At 38.2% G+C, this 18826-nt stretch overlaps 1 protein-coding gene and 1 pseudogene across 2 annotated transcripts in view; one reads left to right on the top strand and one right to left on the bottom strand.

Moving 5' to 3' along the window:
* Nucleotides 1-18826, top strand: part of LOC111167557 (guanylate cyclase soluble subunit alpha-2) — a 91993-nt gene that overhangs the window by 25420 nt on the left and 47747 nt on the right. For both annotated transcript variants that reach the window (XM_022560514.3, XM_089915484.1), the window contains exons 2-3: nt 8784-8845; nt 16493-16614. In XM_022560514.3, coding sequence (XP_022416222.2) covers nt 8784-8845; nt 16493-16614 — 184 coding nt within the window. The remainder of the gene's footprint in view (nt 1-8783; nt 8846-16492; nt 16615-18826) is intronic.
* On the bottom strand, nt 285-2538 carry LOC111167559 (large ribosomal subunit protein uL30-like; annotated as a pseudogene).

The raw sequence follows: 18826 nt of genomic DNA on the forward strand, positions 1-18826 counted from the left end.
AACTAATAAATAGCCCTTTGAATCTGTTTCAGTTCAAAGAATATATGTTTTCAGATTAAATCAGTATTGATGGTGTTAGGTCTTGTCAAACTGAAATTCAATTGCTTTTTTGGAAGGGCATTAAAAAATAACAAAGGGGAAGATATTTGGAAAGCAAAGATATTTTGTATAGAAAGACTTAATTATCACATTGAGTATATGTTAAATATATTCAGTTTAAAATCAATAATTAAATGGTAATGAACACTGTGCTCTGCTAATTAGAACGAACTTTTTTTTTTTTCACAGCAGACAACCGAGCATTGCTTTTGTGCGCTTCTTTCTAATTGTATTTCAAGTTCTTTCCAAAGCAAGGCCCTTGGATACCCCAGGTTCAATATGCCCCTGGGCCTGGTCCACTGCTGTCTTGTATTCATGTGTGGGTGTTCATTCGTTCACCAACATTAAATCCCAGGATAGGTGTGATAAAACAGGACTCCCTCCTCCATGGCCCAAGTCCTTTGCTGGTTTCAGAGGTGGATGGCGGTCTTTGCAGAAAACACACAGGAACTTTCTCTTGGAACTGAAGTGGGATAAAAAGTGCCTGCCTTGAACATCACCATCTTTTCCCTGACCCTTCCCCTCCAGTTTCTGAAGATAACAGCAGAAAATAATCTTGCTTGAAGATACTGGGCAACAATTCCATAAAACAAAAACACATGCTTCCAATGCACTGTGCTTTCCGATATGCTGGGTTTAGTTCAGCTGCCGGATGAGCTGATTGATGCGTTCACCTCGATAGCCAGGTGAGCCCACTTCCTTGAGGAAGCCCACTCTATTCTTGGTAGCGTGACGGGCCACTCAGAGTTGGGAAGGGTGCAAGAACCCTGAGATCACCTGAAAATTCTTCCCTGGGAAGGCAATTTCGTGAATGAGGTCTTCCAAGCAAATGACGCAAAACTTCCCCAGGTGCTCCTCAATCACTGTGTTGTCTGTCAAAGGGATGATTTTATTCTTGACCTTGGCTTGTCCACGTTTCAAGATGAGTTCCCGAACTGACTTCAAATTTGGAAATCCCCAGGTCACATAAGGTTCCACTATACGAAGCGTTTTTATGGTTTGAGGAGTTACTTGCATAAAGACACCATTGAAAATCTTATTCAGGCTAAGTCTTGCAATGGTCCTCTGCACCAGTAAACTCACCCCATTAATCCTTTTTTTTTTTTTTTTTTTTTTTGTGTTACGTGGGCCTCTCACTGTTGTGGCCTCTCCCGTTGCGGAGCACAGGCTCTGGACACGCAGGCTCAGCGGCCATGGCCCACGGGCCCAGCCTCTCTGCGGCATGTGGGATCTCCCCGGACCGGGGCACGAACCGGTGTCCCCTGCATCAGCAGGCAGACTCTCAACCACTGCGCCACCAGGGAAGCCCCCCATTAATCCTTTTGATGCATAAAACAAAGGCCAAGGAATGTTTATCTGGCACTTCCAAGCCATGAGGTTTCACTTCTAGTCGTCTGAGTTGCACCCTGTCACGTAGTTGCCACCAGGAATCATGTAGGAACCATTCTAGTCGCTTAAACTTGATCTTCTTTTCCTTTCCTCTGTGCCTTCCTTTGCAAAAGAACCTGCTTTGCCTAGGTGGCTTTCAGGGCTTGATAAGCCTTCCTCTTTTTCAGGAGATTTTTTGGAACCAAAGGGATCTTTTTTCTTGGCTCTTCCTCCACCATCTTTCCAACTCTAGAACTTACTTCTAATAAGGCCAAGGTTATCAGTTTGAATCCCATTGTGGGTCCATTAGCATAATATCAGCCTTCACCCTAAGCTTTCATGAGGTCACTCAAATGTGTACCTATGTTCACAAGGAAAATAAAAGTGGAGATTGGACGAAATCATGCAGATTTTCAACCAGTATATATAGAACTATATATTATAATGTATCTCCAACTTTTATTTTTTTCTTTTAGCATACTTATCATTTTTGCTTTTTTTTTTTTTTAAAGGTGTAATACTCTGTTTTTAAATTTATTTATTTATTTTTGGCTGTGTTGGGTCTTCGTTTCTGTGTGAGGGCTTTCTTTAGTTGTGGCAAGCGAGGGCCACTCTTCATCGCGGTGCACGGGCTTCTCACTGTCGCGGCCTCTCCCGTTGTGGAGCACAGGCTCCAGACGCGCAGGCTCAGCAGTTGTGGCTTACGGTCTTAGTTGCTCCGCGGCATGTGGGATCCTCCCAGACCAGGGCTCAAACCCGTGTCCCCTGCATTGGCAGGCAGATTCCCAACCACTGTGCCACCAGGGAAGCCCCATTTTTGCTTTTTGTAGTTAATTATCTGGACTACCAATTTTGTTTAGGAAATTACTGGTGTAGTTCACAGATGATATTCCAAGTTTCCTGAAAGGTGGTTTAATCTCTGGTACATTCTGACCCTCTGTTTACAAGTGCTAACTTTGCAATGCTTTACTTCAAATGACCCTGAGAACTATGAACTTCTTATATGTGTTTTTTAGATGGGAAAATGGAGGCATTTTTTTCCCAAGGTATTTTACTCCCAGGTGAAGAGATTTTGGCTAATTTTATAAAAAGGTCAGTAGCACAGCTGGGCTTGAAATACAGCGGTCCTGACTCAAAGTTCTATATTTAATTTGTGGTGTTTTTTTCCTTTTTGGCTTATATATAGTAAGTTTAGTCAAAGGCTGGGAAAATTCATATTATGCCTGGATCTTTAGCAAGACTGACAATTACTACAATTACACGTCTTTCAGAAGTACCTATGCTGGTTATTTGACGTGACTTATTATTTTGACTAGTTTTGTTAAAAATACCAATCATATAATTTGATCCATTGGTGTCTACAGGCCTACCCATAAAGATAGGGTATCTAACATTATAATTTTGATCACTTTAAGTGAAGAAATTTGGCATATCATATCCTTATAAGCAAAATGCTCTTATGTTATGAAGAAAGTAGAGATCTTTGGATTGTGATTTGGAGGATGATTAAAAGGTTCCTTGCTCCCTAATTTATCTCTCACTGACCCTCCTATTTACCAAAATTCCACCTTTAGTGGTTCAGACCATCTTATATGAAGTAGGAAAGCCCATTTATACCATCATTTACCTTAGTAAGGATTGAGGATCAAGTTTTTTAAGTAGGATTCCTCCTGAGTACCATCTGGGGTCAGGGTACTAAGAGGATTTCAAATTTTGTTGAAGGAAGGAAAGAGAATATGCAATGATGATTTTTGGAGACCTATTCTGGGAGTTTAGATGATGGTGGTGGGGATTTGTCCTATCAGAATGCAGTGTAACTAAACTGGACACTCAGAGGGTAGGGAAGAGGGTGAGGGAAAGCTAAGGATGGGAAAGTGAAAGTGTATCTAAGACAAGATATTCATGATTTTTGCTTATGGTCTTGTTTGTGTACATATGTTTAAAGAACATTAAGTGTGTTGTCAAGAAGCAAACAATTAATTTGAAACCATGTGATTCTTCATTTTTACGTTGATGTTAAAAAAATGCTTTCTTATTATGGAAGTTTCCTAGGGGAAAAGATGCTCTTTTTGTAAAGGAGGGCTTCTAATCTCTCTAACTTTGATTCTTTTTTAGTCAAATGGTGATAATATCAATCTATGTCATTGGATTGGTGCAAAGATCGATTGGGATAATATGCATTAAAAACATGAAATGTAAAGTGCTGAACCAAATACAGGGTGTTAAAAATTATGTGCAGTACAGGTTGGAGATTAAGTGCTTGGATTCTGGAACAGACTACCTGAGTTTCAACCCTGGCTTTGTCTCTTTTTACCTGTTTGACATAGGACAACTTAAACTTTCTGTGTCTCAGTTTTCTAATCTGTAAAATAATAACCTATCTCATAATGTTAATGTGAAGATCAAAGGAGTTAATATATGTAATGGGCTTAAAGCAGTGCCTTGCATAGATTAAATGCAACAATCGTATTAATTGTTGCATTGTTATGTATATGTCAGTACAAAATTGAATACTGACATAAGTGCATGGGAGTGAATTACTTGGAAATGCTTCAAGCAATATAGTTCTCTGTTTACCTAACAAATCATATTTAACTATGAGCTGTTAGTGGAACTGTGTTGATTTAGCAGTTATGTGTGAACATCTTTCAGAAGCTTTCTTCTTTTGATATTTGAGTAAAGAAACTACTCTCATTAATGCTGACTTATTCAGGTAACTTTTATAGAGTATTGGTCTTGATCATCATGTTTATATCTTATATGAAAGGTTTTCGAAACCCTGACTAACATTAGAAGCAAATGGGTCCGCCAGTTGTATTGGAAAGTTTGGGGGTGGCACTCAGGCATTGGTATTTTTTAAAAGCTCCCCAGGGGATTTTAATTGTAGGCAGAGTTGAAAATCACTGGCCTAGAGCAATAGTAATTAATTATATATCCATATCATTTAGTTTCTGACACTGAAGTATATTTTTTTCATACTTAAATAAATAAAATGACATGGCTATTTATGGATGTTTCTTTAAAGGCAGACCTATTGTTTCCATTAATTCTGTAGCTTGTGGTTTTGTGTTATAAAGCAGAAATGAGAAGTTTATTTTAAAATTATCTGTGGAGTTTGTTTGTTTTTGGCATGATGAAGGCTGTATATATTTTAAAAATATATAGGATCACAGAATAGTAAAGGTGAGAGGGACCCTCAAAGCATCTAGTAAAAATATTGCACACTTTGAAGCCAGTCCTGGCTTGCAGTGACTGATTCACTTACGAGCTATATGATCTTGGGCTACTTACTTAATCAGTCTGAGCCACAACTTCATCTCTGTAGAATTGAGATGTATGTGTACTTTGTACGATGACAACTGCATTTCATGTGATACACACACACACACGCACATCTTGACTCCCTGACTCCTGCCTGATCCCCATACCATCTGGTGCAGATATCTAGAGCAGAGACTGTGTGGGAGCCTCTGCAGGGCTGTCTGAGCTTGAAGGGCCAGTTGCTGAGAACTGCTTCCTCCCACTACTCAGGGATCATTTCTCTGGCTCTTTTTGGATTATTTCATGGCTGGCTGTTTGGATCCCATGACTTTTCATGAGCATAACATTTAGTCTGTGGGGGTCAGTCACTGCTAAGTAGAGTGAAGCTGTTAATGAGACTAGAGATGAAGATGGCTTCTTGTTGCCACATGATGGAAGCTTTGGGTACTTCCTCTTTGAGCCTTAGACAATACATGTGCAGGACACAGATGGCTGCTTTCTCTTTCCAGCTGTCTTCCTGTCCATTGCTTCTTTGTGTTGAGTAGAGACAGTAGGAAGCTACTATCTCTATCTTAGTTTGGGGGAAGGAGAGAAAAAATTACAGACTTCTTTGATTTTCTTTTGTATGATAGGGACAGTGGATTTTGTCTTCTTCCCAACCCTTGTCTTTCAGATCCTGTAGCATATGGCTATAAACATATTACATCATCCAGCTCTCCTGTTGCACATTGTTTATGTCATAAGAAGGAGGTTCACGGGTTGTTTCTAATTAGTTATAAAGTATAATGCTTGAAGTATTCATCTTAGCTATGGTGCATCAATGTCCTTCCCACCTACAGGCCTGGATTTAGGTCTATTCTCAATCTTCTGAGATTTCTGCTTTTATCACCATCTCTCTGGACTGATCTGAAGGTTTCATTGGAAATATTTATAAATTCAGCTACCATTTTCCTATTTTCCCCTCAGCTGGAATAGGCACCATCTTCTCATTATTAGTATTAGTGGTAAGTCTATTGATTGTTTTAGCTGATGAGGATCTTGAAACATTACACTTGTGGGGTGGGTGTTCTAACATAAACTTTGTACTCCACTAGATTTTGAGACTCTTGAGGGTAGGAACCCAGTGAACATAGTCATAACTATCATTTATTATGCACCTACTATGTACTAGTGACTTCGATTTAATTATTTCAATTAATTCCCATAAAAATAATGTACACATAAGGAATCATTTCAGATAGCTTAAGTAAACTGCCCAAGGTCGTCTAGTTCGTGAGTAAGAGTTGGATTTTGAACTCAGTTTGATCTTAAATCCTCTTTTCTAAATCATCTTTCCAAACTCCTTCTTAAAGAAAAGGAGAGATATAGATAAGAGGGATGGGATTTTGGTCTGTTGAAGGTTGGATGGAACTGGTATGGAGTTTCATTCTTAAAGAAAAGGAGAGAAGATCTGCAGATCTTCAGAGCCCTTGCTTTTCCTACTAATCTACACTGACTTGCATCACTGGTGTACATTGACATTTAGTAAATGGACCCTACAACCCTCAAGGCAGAAGTCACCCCTTCGGAAGGCTTTGGCCCATGTGCAGGTCTTCACTTTGTGCTTTTTATTCATGTCAGAGAGGCTCAGATTATGTGAGGATGTCTCAGAATCAGGCAAACTCTGAAGAAGATTGGAGTGAATCTGTGGTGATAGTCCATGGTGAGGAGTCAGGTCTGTATTGAAGTCAGCCTTGGCTTTCTGAAGATCAGGGGATACTCTGCAGTCAGCCTCTATGCTTACAGTTCAGACCACCAGAATGTGCCCACTGGATTTGGCAAGCAGTAGGAAGTATATAAATCTTTATGAAGTTGAAGCTTTGTTGAATGTGCCCAGAGAACATTTTCCATTTAATGTATTTGGAAACTATAAATATAATTCCCGCTGGGGAGTAAAAGTAATTGCTTCAGAAAAGAAAAAAGTCAGTTCTTTAAATGGCTTAACTCCTTTCACAAACATTTGCTTTTTTTAATGACTGGGAAATTCCTGGTACAGGAAAGTAAAATGTCCTTTGGTACAAAGGAGGTCATTCTGGACTGACCCTATGCACTCTAGTTCCTGTTTTCTGTTCCATATTTTGTCACCAGAGGTTATTGGAAGGATAATCCCTCTGTGGATTTTCACTGCTTTTAGGGCATGTTGCCAAAGAGAAAGTTATCTTGGCTCAGAAACTGCCAAAGCAGTTCAGAAGGCTCAGATCCCAGGGGTACTGAGCCAGTGACTGATAATGACTTGATTTAGGTTGGCCATGGGTTGGATTTTTAAAGCACACTTTTTATGTGTGCTAGGTTTGCTGTGTCTGCTTCACCCTCTTCAGATTTTTCAACAGACTCATTGCTTCTTCGGTCAGGAATGATTTTCCTTTCCTAGGCATGCTATTCTACTTTGATTCTATTCTTATGAACAGAAACATCTGTACCAGTTTGAGGCCTCATGTTCATCTTTTTAACCCAGTATAAAGGAAAAACAGCTGTTGAAAGAAGTTGCCCTGTATCTCTTTCTTTGAACACTGGAGGCTGATTTCTCCTAAAATTAATTTCTGAAATGGCTTGGCTAAAGTGAAGAATATATCTAAGCTCTTAGATTTGCTCAGTGAAGATGTTCTCCTAAATGGTAGCGTAGAATAGTTCTCAGTGGATGCCCTTGATTTAATTGAAGCTCAGTTTCCTCACGCTTTAAAATAGCCATTTCCAACCAAGGAGGATGTTGAAAGTATTAGGTAGGGAGATTTTTACATCTATCCTGGACATTTTTCATAGAGAGGTAAACATGGAAGAGGTTCAAGTGAACCCTGACAACAATCTCTGTAGTCTCCTTTAAATTACATATCTTTAAGACAATCTCTTTGAAGGATTAGGGATGGGAAATAAACTGATTTATTAACTGCTTCTTAGGTAGAAGCATTGTGCTAGATGCTTTCTGCAGATAAGCTTTTTAGATTTATATAGGTTTGTGTGGTTAATTAGTGACAGCCCACAAGATTACCAAACTACCGTGCTGCTCTCACATCTTGAAGGGTCTGTGTCAGAGTCATTATAACCCCCCAAAATTCATCCATGGCTATAATAGATCAATGTTTTGATAAGCTTTTTTTTTCTTGCTTGATTAGAAGTTTTTATTATTTAAAAAATTCAGGGCTTCCCTGGTGGTGCAGTGGTTGAGAGTCTGCCTGCCGATGCAGGAGACACGGGTTTGTGCCCCGGTCCGGGAAGATCCCACATGCTGTGGAGCAGCTGGGCCCGTGAGCCATGGCCGCTGAGCCTGCGCATCCGGAGCCTGTGCTCCGCAACGGGAGAGGCCACAACAGTGAGAGGCCTGCGTACCGCAAAAAAAAAAAAAAAATCACACCCTTGCCACTGAGAATTTGGTTCTTATTATAATTTGTTAATAAAATCTGTGTTTTAAGATCTTTGAGTCACTTTCATGCCTCCCTAGGTCTGAGACTCCAAGATGAGGCTCTGTTGCATAAATAAGTCTAGAATAATTCTTGCTCTGGGATTAAGAAACTCTGTCTTTAGCTGTCATGGAGAGGAGAGGATTATAAAATTCAGTCATGAGCTGCTTAGGTATTTTCTGCAGATCCCATTTGTTGCCCCAAACACTGTGGCCCCTCTGGGACACTCTAGAACCCTTGCTTGAAATCTCTTGAGGAAGTCAGGCTTGACTTGGGCATTACTCATCTTGTTTAGTACACCCCTCTCCACTGCCCCCAATGTCTAGGTTTATTGTGGGCAGCCAATGAGTATTTTGTTGAACTTAATAGCTAGTACAAAAGCATTGGGGAAAATATGGCTAGGAAATGCTGTCATATTTGAAATTGGGAAATTCTGGTAATTGCTGAGTGCCTCATATTATTAGTTCTTGTGGGGAAAATACATGGCAGAATTCATGATGGGTTTATATTGTAAAATGAAAACTCTTATGAGATGAATCAGATGCTACATATCTGCTTATGATACTCAGAATGGGAATGACACTGATTTGCTGATAATGTATTATTATTATTATTCTGTAGCCCCAGATGATACAGCAAACTCTCAAGAGGACATTGCAGTATTATGAGCACCAATTTACTGGGTAAGTAAAAATGGATTTTGGCTATTATTGGGGACAAATTAAAGATAATTACTACATAGAGAACAGACCTGTGGTTGCCAAGTGGTGGGGGAAAGGGTTGGGGGAGGGATGGAGTGGGAGGTTGGGGTTAACAGATGTAAGCTATTATATATAGAATGGATAAACAGCAAGGTCCTACTGTATAGCACAGGGAACTATAGTCAATATCCTATGATAAACCATAATGGAAAAGAATATATATAAAAAGAATGTAGATATGTATAACTGAATCAATTTGCTGTACAACAAAAGTTAACACAACATTGTAAATCAACTATACTCCAATTTTAAAAAATGAGTTACTCAAACATAGCTGTTGAACACGTGGGCAACCAAGTCAAGCTTATTGCATAATGATTATGATCTCAGTGTGAAGTGGGAGCTCATAGGAGCCCCATGGAGTGATTTCCTTTAGTTTATTTGTGTTGAATCCTTTTAAGTAAAATCCCTTTTGCTAGTGCTTTCCTTTTTCTTCCTTCTTGTGCTCTTACCCTCTCATTCTCATCCACTGAATCTCATATTTTGCCTTAGTAATATCATAAGGTTTATTAGTACCAACCAAGAGGCTTTAAATGTGATTTTAGGATCCTTCAGTAAAGTTTAATCAAATTCACTACAAGCTTAACACAGTTCAGTGAGAAGTGTTTGTTTAGTTAAAGTCACATGCTACATATTTCCTTTATTTATCCCCCATTTCCTGAAATGGTTGTGGTATGATGTAAAGTAAGAAGATTTGAGGTCAAAAGACAGGAATTCAAGGCCTCACCAGGACATAGAACTTTAAAGTAACTTTATCTCTTTTAAAGGGTGATGATGATGGTAACAACTAAATCAAGGATTATATGTCATTATTAAATGAGGTAATTTTAATGGAAGTAAACAGGAAGCTCCAAATAAGTGTAAGGTATATCCTTGATTGGGTACGGCAGAAAGCAGTTGGCAAATACAAAAGCCTAAATTCACTTTCTGATGCAGTCTAGCTATTTAAATTAAATGTACAATATACTACAGCTATTTATCTTTGTAGAAGTTTAAGAACTTATGAGGAGTCAAGTTTCAAACCCTGGTACCTCTTGAAAAGCTATGGGGAATCATTTAACATTTATGGGTAATAGTCATTACCATGGAGATCAAGAACATATTTTTGGCTATTAGGATATAGTGTGAATTTTTTTTTTTTATAAAACAAAAGGGAGGAAAACTTAGTGGAAAAATAATCTCAGTACCAAGTAGAATGCCATATACTTTAAGTGCTTGATGACTATGTTAACTGTCATTTCAAAGGGAATTGCCCTGAAACTTTGTCATATCAATCCTCAAGAGTACAGTGCTAGAAAAAACATATTATTTAAACTCATGAGATGGTTTTTAATTTGAGGCTATTTGTAGTTTTAAATGGTTTATTTTAAGGGAGATAAATAATGTCAAGTTAATCTCTTCCCACATACTCTAAAATAAAACTTAATCACTCATTGGATTTGCTGCTTTCAAATATGGTGTTTGGATTAAACTAGTCAATGTATTTAGAACAATTCCTGATATGTGGTAAGCACCACATGCTTGTTTACTCATATTCATTATCATCATTATTTTTAAGATTTTAATGACAATACCAGTAATGAAATGCAAATTATTTCTGGAATTATGAGTGCCCTCTCCGTTTTGAAATCAAATAATGACTGATGAAATAGTCTTATTTGTGAACTAAATTATGTCTTCATGGCAAGTCAGAGTGGGAATCTTATAAATATGATCAAACTAGATAACTAAACTGTATTACTATAATCAGCAGAAAATTGTTTTTTCCATTAGTAGGATGGAGTTCTCTTTCATCTAAATAACTGCCTCAACTCTCCTCTCAATCTCTGTAGACATAGCCTGTGGTATTTCTTTGTTCATTGCCTAAATAGTCTTTCCCTAGTTCTGTTTATTGCAGACACTATTTAAAGAACAGACAGGGTATAGGACTTTCATATAAAGAGGTGTCTTAATGTCCTACTGGTTCTAAGACCTAGTAGCATATTTTTGCTTGGGTGTTGGCTACCTTCTGAGGGTTTGAAGTGCCTTTGCTCACTGTCTTTTTCTGTGCTCATGCTGATGAAGATAAAAAGGGCCATGGTTTCCCTGTCCAGTGTCCTCTTTGCCTTTTTAGAGTCCATCTTTCTGCTTTCAATTTCTTTTTTCAATACTGAAAAAGGAGAGCATCTATGATTGCTAACACTTGGATTAAAATGTATTCACTCATATGTGTTGTTCCTCTTAAGAAAACACAATGTTATCTCTAACTGTGAAAAGGAATGTGTTTCTTACAGTTAAAGGGATTTCAGGCAATTGCAAGCAAGTGCTGGAAAGTTTATTTTACATGTTTCTGGGGAGGTGAGGGTGGGAAAGAGGTGCTTTTCCTAATCCCTGAAATTGGGCTTTGCCTAAAGCTTGTCTTGAAATAATTCAGCTTTTAGGTGTCTAGGGTTGGATGATGAATCAGAATGGGTAACAGAGAGTAGGAGCTAGCCTTTTTCTTTTTAATTTCATAATTCAGCCTCCAACTGCTAACCTTCCCATCTTCCCTTTCCTCTGTTTTGGTACTCTGCCTTTGGATCTGCATTATTTATCAGAGCTCCAGGATTATATAGTCTTGCGCCTTAATTAATTTTTATACCAGTGGCCCATAGAAACTCTCTGAGGCTTTTTTTAGTCTCCAAGACCTAGACTTGAATGAAGTGAGCAGCTGTTGAAAGGATCAGACAGATGGAGGATTGGGAGGGAGTAGCCGATGGAGCCTCTTGTTAGGAAGTAAGATAGCCTCTCTGTACTTCAGCAACTTTATCTTTAAACATTTATTCTGTTCCTTAACTTATCCATTCACTTGTCCATTTATTTATTCATAGAGATCATTCAAGCTGGGAAAATAAGTGCTTAAATAATTTATTCGTGAGGTATGATAAATCTTCATCTCTTCATCTCCACTGTCACCATGGTCTCTCAGATAGAGATTCCAATCTAGTTTTCTGGCTTCTACTCCTGTAGTTTCTGATCATGTATGTCTGGGTGGGGCTCAAGAATTGGCATTTCTAAGGAGTTCCCAGATACTGCTGATTCTACTGGTCCAGGGATCATGCTTTGAAATCCCTGTTTAAAACCATATAATAAGTTACTGTAATAGAATAAAATCTGAGCTATTCCTGTGATCTGGCCTCTGCTTACCTCTCTGATTTCATCCTCTTCCACTCCCCACTTTTCACTCCACTCCAGCCACTCCAGCCTTCTGTTGGTTTCTCAACTATACCAAAGCTTGCTTAGCCTCAAGGCTTTTGCACATACTATTTCATATACCTGGAATGCTCTGTCCCCAGATGTTTGCATGGATTATTCTTTTATACAGTTAAGTCTTTGTTAAAATGTCATATCCTCAGGAAGGTATGACACCCACCTAAAGTAATCTTCAATCCCCTACCTCAATCTCCAACCACAGTGATTTTCTGCTACATTAGTCTCTATTATCTCTCTTCATAGTACTTATCATTAGCTTATATTATCTTGTTTATTTTCTTATTTGGTTATCTTATTTACTCTTACATTATTGTGTCTTTGTAAATGCTTGGTACATAGGAGGAACTAACAGTTTTTTTGGGGGAGGGAGGAGTGCGAATAAATGAATACATTGTACCCTAGAGGTATGTACACAGAGGTATGTATATAGTGGATAAAAGAGTAAATTATGCTTCGGAAGGGGGTGTAAAATGAGTAATCCCTAGGGTCCATTATAGTTCTAAAATCTATAGTTCTAGTATCCAAAATCCTTCTTTTTATGGCATAAATTATACTCATTTATTTGCATAATTTTCCATTTATGCTTAATGTTCTGCTACAATGTGTCAGATTGACTTTGTGGTAAATTTTGATTGCTGTGTAAACTCTGCATATGCAGTCTTCTTCCCTCAATCTAAAATGAGAAAAGAGGGCCCTGACTGTTCATCTTTATGTTAGCCTTTCTTTAACTCAAGCTTCTAGGGAATGGACTAGCTTTTGGGGCAGTGTGGGGTGGGAAGAATAGTGAGAAGCAAAAGTGGTAAGTAGGAGGCAGGCAGTGTTTACCTTAGGAATCAAAAGGAACTCAGGATTGAGGAAAATCTGGTTTATGGTGACAATTTTTTCTGATGTCATTCTTGTCATTATCTTGTGCCCTTCTCTCTGTGCACTTTTATTGTGTAGTATAGAGCAAGGGACTGCGAAAATGTGCTTGGAAGTAGACATACCAGATTTACTAGATTTAAAGTCAGGTTGTACCTTTGAATGATCATGGGCAGATTACTTAACCTCCTGAGTCTCAGTTTTCTCATTTTTAAACATGGGAATAATAGCACGGTAGGGGTGATGTTTAAATGAAATATTAATGATAATAATGTGGTAAGTCATATAATCAGCTTGGTATACATAGGTAATCAGTATGTTTGTTGAATTATAATTACCACTATTGTATCTGACTCTTTTGCACCTTAATTTTTGTTGATTGTCTTTCCCTTTCTCCTCTTGCTGTATCCTTTACCTGTCCTCCTTGAGCCTTTAAAACTCTGCAGTCGGGCTTCCCTGGTGGCGCAGTGGTTGAGAGTCCGCCTGCCGATGCAGGGGACACGAGTTCGTGCCCCGGTCTGGGAAGATCCCACATGCCGCGGAGCGGCTGGGCCCGTGAGCCATGGCCGCTGAGCCTGCGCGTCTGGAGCCTGTGCTCCGCAACGGGAGAGGCCACAACAGTGAGAGGCCTGTGTACCGCAAAAAAAAAAAAAAGAAAAGAAAAAACTCTGCAATCATTTGTTTAGCATCAGGAGTTAAATATGCCCAGTTCATGTTCCAGCTACAGCTTTCTTCTTACAGAGAATTTGGATTTTTTAAAATCTAAATTTCTTCCTCCAGAGTGCCTAATCTAACTGCTCTCACTCATGTTTATACTACACCACTCCTACTGGTCTTTAGCTCACAAAAACGGATTGCTATGGTAGGGAAGACAAAGCAGAGGTTTCTTTAAAACTATGATTAGAAAATAACATGATCATCTTTCTGAGATGTAATTTTAATTCATTATATATTTTAAACATCAAAGTATAGAAAAATATGTATTCAGTATCATGCCATTCATTTTATACTTTTTGCCAGAATGAGCATCGTTGTGCTAATATCGCAGGTAGGACTGCTGCCAAACTCATATTGGTCTGGGACACCGTTTCCTATAGTCATCTAAAGGTATATTATTACTCCATTTATCACTGTGGGCTCTGTGTTTGTTTTATACAGCCAACCTCTGTTCTCTTTTTATTTTGACAGCTGAATAAGGATTAAGCTAGAATAATTTCAATAGAACGTTAGAAGTGAAATTAGGAGTGGGTTAACCCTGCTTATTCTGGGAAACAGGCTTCAGTGATATTACTTATGCTGTCGTGGTCAGATTTTGTGGCTGTAAATTATTTTGTCTAAAAAGTGATGTAGCTTTTTTTGGATATATTTACATATAATATCTATCTTACTGAATAAAAACAAGTTAGATAAAATCTAATAGCTATTGATTGCTCTCTGTTTTTGAGGTAATATACTGGGCACTTCATATCTGTTATTTTATTTAATACTAACAATCTATTTCATAGGATCACTGTATTAAGCTAATTTTTACAGATGAGGAGATTGAGACTGTGAGAAAGAATATTTTGTTTAAGGTCACTCTGATTAAAATGGTGGAGCTTGATTTAAAAATAAACCTGTACTTGTCTGTGTTTAATGACTGTGCTCCCCATTCCACCTTTTACTGAGTGATTCCTGCATTCTAGAAACTGTAGTAAGCATTTTGCTTAACTGGTTTATTGGAGTCTAATCTTACAAACATGAAACCCTTTTACTTTTTTCTCCCCAGTCATTTCAAACATGCTATGATGAGCCCTCTTTGATACTAGGTTGGGCAGATTGCACTGTATTCCAAGTACTTTCAGGGAGTATAAAGTCCACTCCAGACCAATTCAAATCTTCAATCTCATATCCAATCTTATTCACTGTCCCTCTCTGCCTGGGTTACACCTTGGCCTGAGGAGCTTGGAATGCAATGTAGTGGTGGTATCATTTATTATTGACTCCTCTTCTTTAGGCCAGTCCTTTCTGATTACTTTCTCTTCTGATGTGTTATATCAGGCATGAATAAAATGGGAAATAGTAGAAGCCTCGTTTACTTCACTGGTGGTTGTAATAATCCTCTCTTGGCTGTGATGCCCTCAGCAAGGTGCATGTACAGGCTCTGCTTTTACTGCTTCAGATGCCTCAGCTTCTGGCTCTGTGAATTTCACTCCACAGTTTTGCTAGTGTAATCCCTGCCCCTGGCTGCAGCCTCTAGATAGGGAAAGCAATAGGATGGGACACCCCCAGCTCACCTTTCTTTAGTGATATCTCCATATCACTAAATATGAATTTTCCCATGGGAAACCCATAGTTTTTGCCTTGCCAAATAGTAGGACTGTAGGCCAGTTCCAATTTGGCTTTATTTATTTTCCCTGTTAATAACACTCCCTGGAATCTTCTTCCATTCAGTCAGGTATAGAGGGATGATCAGGAATTCCACCACCTCAGCAGATATTCATGGAGGAATGAGATACCTAAGCCTCAGTCTCTATCAGACTAGATCCCTCTTTCACCAACTGGTCCTCTGTAGGGAATATTCCCCTTCTCTCTTTTACTTGTGTTTGTATGTGTGTGTGGGTGGGGGGAGATAACAACAGTGCTCTCCTCCTAGGCCAATAACTCATTCTTCTTATTATTTTCTTGCAAAATTTTCCTGTTCCTTGGCTTATGTATGCTGGTGGTGAGGTGACAATGGCAGTGACTATTTAGTCATTTCTTAAGTTCTGAAGGCGATGTCTGGTCTTCTTGGCTACTCTTTTGAAACATGGAAGCATTTGACCTTTATTTTCTGCAGCTTTGGTGCCTTAGCTCTAATTCAGAGGAAACTGGAAAAGTTTCAGTCAACACAGGCATTTTATCTTTAAGTCCTCGTAAGAACTCTAGGAGGTATCTCCATTTCATGAGGGAGGAAGGTTAGACTAACAGAGATTAGATTACTTGACCAAAGTCTCACAGATACAAAAAGGTAAGACCATGATTCAAATTCTGTCAGACACCAAATGCTTTATTTGCTTATTTGTTATCCATGCTAATTTCTTGACTGTAATAGAAGTTAAGATGTGTTTACTTTCAACACAGTTAGTGCTAACGCACCGAATTAGCACCGTTAATTATTCTTTTTCTAGGCAAATTCATTATAGAAACAAATTACCAGTAGTTATGAAGCACTCAAGTAAAGAAACATTAGCTATACAAACTGATGTATTTTCTGGTTCTTATCATTTATTTTTTTCACACATTGCTTTCTTGTTAATGATTGCTTCCAGTTCCAGGTCCACATTGCTTATTCTGATGTTAGTGATGGGTTATGCCAGAAATTATGTCTTAAAGCTTCAGTTGTTTGAAAATGTCATTATGCTAAGAGCATAAACACATGCTTTTGTGTATGTATATGAGTGCATTTGCAGAGTCTTTTAAAAACTTCTCCATATACTAATTTTGTTTTCTTCTTAGTTATAGGGATGTAGAAAAGAATTTCTACAATATTTCTAACAGATGCTCCTATGCAGACCATTCCAACAAAGAAGACATTGAAGATGTCTCAGGAATTCTTCAGTGTACTGCTAACGTACTCGGTATAGTAACTATATATTTATAAGGTTGAGAGAGAATGAGTAAGGGGAAGGGGGAAAAGTAAAAAAGAGTAAATGTTTCATTTTCTACCAGAGAGAGATTTGGAGACTATGGTGAATTGAGACCAAGACCTTGTCTTCAAGTGACTTAGTTTCAATACTTCTGATGATGTTTAAATGGAAATTACATGCATGCCATTTAGTTGGAGATTGGAAAACATTACATTCCAGGCAAACTTTTCTAAATATTCATATCTGAGTATTATTAGTCTCCTGTAATCCATATTTCTCTGGCTCTTACTGTCAGTTAAAATTGGGGATCTTCCTCTTTTCTCAAAGTCCATGCTTTATTATTATTTATTCTACTATTTCTGGAATGCCTGGTTGGGGCTGGAGGGTGGCTCACATGTACTCATAGTGGACTCTACAAAGGCAGTGAGGTAGGTCATCTATGGAAGTCTCTGCACCCTGTTTATAGGGGGGTGTCTACCTTGAAAATACTAGTATTTCTGGCAAAGGGCTGTTTTTAGATGTTCCCAACATGGTAAGGGATACTGTTATAAACTGCACTGAATCATGCAGCTATAAAGTACCATAAATGAGATGTCCTATCTTATGATCTGAAGTTCTTGGTGTGTGAGAGGTACATTGTATTATACACAAAGTAGATACCATACCAGGAATATTTTTTGCTCTATTGTCTTACATAGTTTTTTGGGAAAGATACCTCTTTCAATTTTTTTGGAATCTTCTTTTTGCCTCAGAACTCAGACAGAAATCCATGGAGTTCTGGGGAGTGGTGGCAGGGGAACAGCAAATCTTAGTCACTGACTCCATACAAAACTCAGAATTACCTCTCTCAGAATCAGATTTTGGAGACTAGGAAAAACTTGTTCCCCTTTCTTTCCCTTTAGGGTAAGTACTTTCCCTGGAGACACCTGAGTCCCTCCTATAAACAGATTCCAGGTGACCTCAATGCATGAGTTTACTGGATTTTTCTAAACATATCTGACTCCCAGAGGCAGACCTGGCTTTAACACTCAAGCTGGAACTCCAGCTAGACATTGACTACATTTTCTTCCTAGGTAACGTTTTTAAGCATAAAATATTATAATAAGAACATGGACCTTTTGTGAAGGGAGGCATATAGATGTAAGTGGTTTGTCTAAGACAATAATGGGCAGTGAAAAGATGTACTTACCTCAATCTTAGTACAACTGCATGGATGTCATACTACACAAGTCAACATTATTGGAGAAGATAAGGGGTGAGAGTAAAGGTGGGGTGGGGTTGGGCATTACCCAAGAACTGTTTATAGTTTTCTGATTTTGTATTTCCCAGGACTCTCTCATAAGTGATATCTATTTCTTTTGACGCATTGTGATTTTTGAAAGGGTGAGGTGAGATGATGTTCCACTAAGACGGATGTATCAGAATCTTGGCCAAGGGATTTTTAATATATTGAAAAACTTCTCTTTAATTACTAATTTTCTAAATGATTCCCTGCCCCTCACATCTCCTTTCCTTTCCTTTCCTTATGCTGCCTACTTTGAGAATCGCTGAGTTAGAGGGAGTAAGAGGTGTACAAGATGATGAATATGTAAGAAGTACTAAAGACTTTTTCTGAACTGTGACTTGAGAATAAGTGTACACAATTCCTACAAGAAACTCTAGGTCAGACAATTTTATATAGTAAACACCAGGTGATACTGTTGGCCCAGCATAGCTTAGTTGATAGATTAAGTTAGTGAGTAAAAAGAACAGCAGGCAGTATGCTACCTGATGGTATTAGGGAAAGAGTAGTTTTTAAATAAGTACTTATAATTTAGAAGGGGACTGTATAACAGGGTTTAGATTTCCATAAATATTAAATTTTTCTGGAAAACAGATATTAGGTCTAATTTTTTTCCCTGTAAATGATGATGGGTTGTTCTCAAAATGTAAAAAGCACAATCTTGTAAATGACTGCCTCCTGTTCACAAGACGCTGGCATGTATCCAACAGGTGATTATGTGCCTAGGACGTAGCTGTTCTCTTAATTTATGTCCTATCATAATTCTTGAAATATAGACTGAGGACAAAGAGGACAGCTTTACTAGTCATATTCAATGTAAGCTTTATTTCTATTTTTAACAAGTCACTGAAGTATGATTAATCTTGGTTTGCTTAGATCTCACCTTTTACAAAGAATTACATTTAAAGTCTTCTGTGCAAT

Source organism: Delphinapterus leucas, chromosome 7 (genome assembly GCF_059928025.1).
Source record: "Delphinapterus leucas isolate spDelLeu-1000000601 "Yukka" chromosome 7, BTC_Dleu_Yukka2, whole genome shotgun sequence".
In the NCBI taxonomy this organism is placed as follows: domain Eukaryota; kingdom Metazoa; phylum Chordata; class Mammalia; order Artiodactyla; family Monodontidae; genus Delphinapterus; species Delphinapterus leucas.